This window comes from Silene latifolia, chromosome Y (genome assembly GCF_048544455.1).
Source record: "Silene latifolia isolate original U9 population chromosome Y, ASM4854445v1, whole genome shotgun sequence".
Lineage (NCBI taxonomy): Eukaryota > Viridiplantae > Streptophyta > Magnoliopsida > Caryophyllales > Caryophyllaceae > Silene > Silene latifolia.
In genome coordinates, this window is record NC_133538.1 from 213,995,061 (window position 1) to 213,997,542 (window position 2,482).

General features: G+C 38.1%; 1 protein-coding gene across 1 annotated transcript; it reads right to left on the minus strand.

The window, feature by feature from the left end:
* Positions 1-1,467: 1,467 nt before the first annotated feature.
* LOC141630049 (uncharacterized) lies at positions 1,468-2,094 on the minus strand. Its single transcript, XM_074442936.1, has one exon. The coding sequence runs from the start codon at positions 2,092-2,094 to the stop codon at positions 1,468-1,470; it is 627 nt and encodes a 208-aa protein (XP_074299037.1).
* Positions 2,095-2,482: the final 388 nt, after the last annotated feature.

A 2,482-nucleotide genomic window follows, 5' to 3' on the forward strand; every position in this document is an offset into this window, starting at 1 on the left:
CAGAAGACCAAGGAGAAGAAATATGGTGCCAGCTTTTAAAGACCATTCTTCTAGATCCCACTTGTATACCCCAAAAGAAATCCTTACAAAGTTTATGTATATGGGAAATCACAGTTTTAGGTAAAAGAACAGTAGAACACCAAAAGTTCTCAAGCCCAAAAACAATAGAGTTGATGAGCTACAATTTACCAGCATAGGATAAGAAACAGTTAGACCAGTGAGCCACAGCTTGCTGAATTTTGATGATGATAGTATCAAACATGTCACTGGTAAGTCTGGAAGTGTGCAAGGGGAGACCTAAATATCTGAAAGGGAAATCTCCCTCAGAAAATCCAGTAGAACTAAGAATAAGCTCTTTGACTGGTTCAGAAACCCCTCCAAAATATATGCTAGTCTTCTCATTGTTAGCATGTAAACCAGAAAGAAGAGCAAACTTATGAAGAGAATCGATATGAGAGAGATGAAGGAACATCTCCTCTAATGAAAATCATTAGATCATCAGCAAAGATAAGATGGGTAAGCTTGATCTTGCTGCACTTAGGATGATAAGAAACCTGAGGTTGGTCACAAACTCTTCTGAGATAACGAGAGAGAATTTCCATACCAAGGACAAAAAGATAAGGAGACAAGGGATCACCTTGTCTAATACCATTCCTACCTTGAAAGAAACCAGTAAGCTCACCATTGATCTTCAGAGAAAACCAGGGACTAGAAATACACCCCATGATCCAACCTCTAAACTTTAGAGGAAAACCCAAGAGCAGCAAAGTATTAGAGAGAAAGGACCACTGCAAAGAGTCAAAAGCTTTTCTAATATCAACTTTAATCAAACAACGAGGAGAAACATTTTTCCTGCTGTAACCTTTGACTAATGCCTGGGAAAGCATTATGTTTTCAAAGATGTTCCTATTAGTAACAAAAGCAGCTTGTTCAGTACCAACAAGAGAGGGGAGGACCTTCTGAATCCTGTTGGCAAGGATCTTGCTGATGATTTTATAAAACACAGTACAACAAGAAATGGGTCTGTAATCCATAACAGTACTAGGGACATCCTTCTTAGGGATAAGGGAAAGGATAGTAGAATTGGCTTGCTTAGGCATAAAGCTAGTTTTGAAAAAACTATGAACTGCTTTATACAAATCCAATCCCACAATGGCCCAAGCAGATTTGAAAAAACCAGCATAAAATCCATCCATACCTGGACTGCTATTGCTATCCATACTAAAGACTGCATCCTTAACTTCCCTTAAAGAAATGGGAGCATCAAGGGCAGTGCTATCAGTGGGGGAAATGGAAGCACCTTCAGCTAAGACAGCATCAGTAAGAGGTTGAACAGGTGAATCATGTCCCAATAAACTCAAATAGTATTCCTGGAAAGCTTTATTGATAGTATCAGGCTCAAAATGAAGCTGACCAGACATATCTTTGATGGCTCCAAGCTGTTGCCGATGCTTTCTAGCAGAGATTCTAGCAAAAAAAATACTTAGTACTATTATCATCCTCCTGAATGTGTTTAATTTTTGCTCTTTGTGCCAGGATGCTAAGTTCAGCAGCCTTGAGTTTACTATACTCCTGAATTTTAGCTTTCTCCTCATAAATAAGCTCAGCAAAGAAAGGATCTTTGGCCAAATTAGCTTGACAGTCAGTCATGCTTTTCTTAGCCTCCTTAACTCTAGCAGAAATGCTAGTAAAGTCGGATTTGTGGAGCAGGGAGAGAGCATGCTTAACAGATTTAAGTTTTTCAAAGAAACAAAAGATAGGACTTCCTTTTTTATCAGTCTTCCAAGCCTCAGCAACAGTACTAATATAATCAGGATGATTAATCCAGCCATTCAAAAAACTAAATCTCTTCTTGATCTTCCTATCATCAGAAATATAGACAATGACAGGGGAGTGATCAGAAAGACCAGATTCAGAAAAATGAGCAAAAGAATTAGGCAGAGAAGAAATCCAGCCAGGATTGACTAAAACCCTGTCAAGTATGGACCAAACTCTAGAAGAGGGCTCTTGCTTATTAGTCCAAGTTAAATCACAATCAGTACTAGTAATATCCTCAAGATGGCAAGAAGAAAGACATTGATTAAATGAAGTCATTTCAGACAAAATAGGAGGATTATTGCTAATCTTTTCAGAGGGGACCCGACCACATTAAAGTCACCAACCCTGACAATCAAGGGTCATCGGTTGAGATGCTATGTAAGCCATCCCAAATTTGCTCCCTAACAAGTAGCATTATTCTTTGCCATAGACCATCTTGATAAAAAAGACCAGATTAGATTCAAAATGATGAACCTTGAAATGAATAACCGAGCTTCAACAACTTTATGCGAGAATAGCAGTTGTCTTAGGGTTAAAAAACACCCAAATTCTCCCATTATAATGTTTGCTATAGTTGCAAACAATAATCCAATCCTTGAATTTAGCTTTGAATAATGGAGGCATTTTTATGCTTAACTCTAGTTTCAAGAAGAGCTAGAATATC

What these genes read in the sequence shown, in the direction of transcription:
- LOC141630049 (XM_074442936.1), bottom strand. Translation starts at nt 2,094, where the DNA reads ATGACTTCATTTAATCAATGTCTTTCTTCTTGCCATCTTGAGGATATT.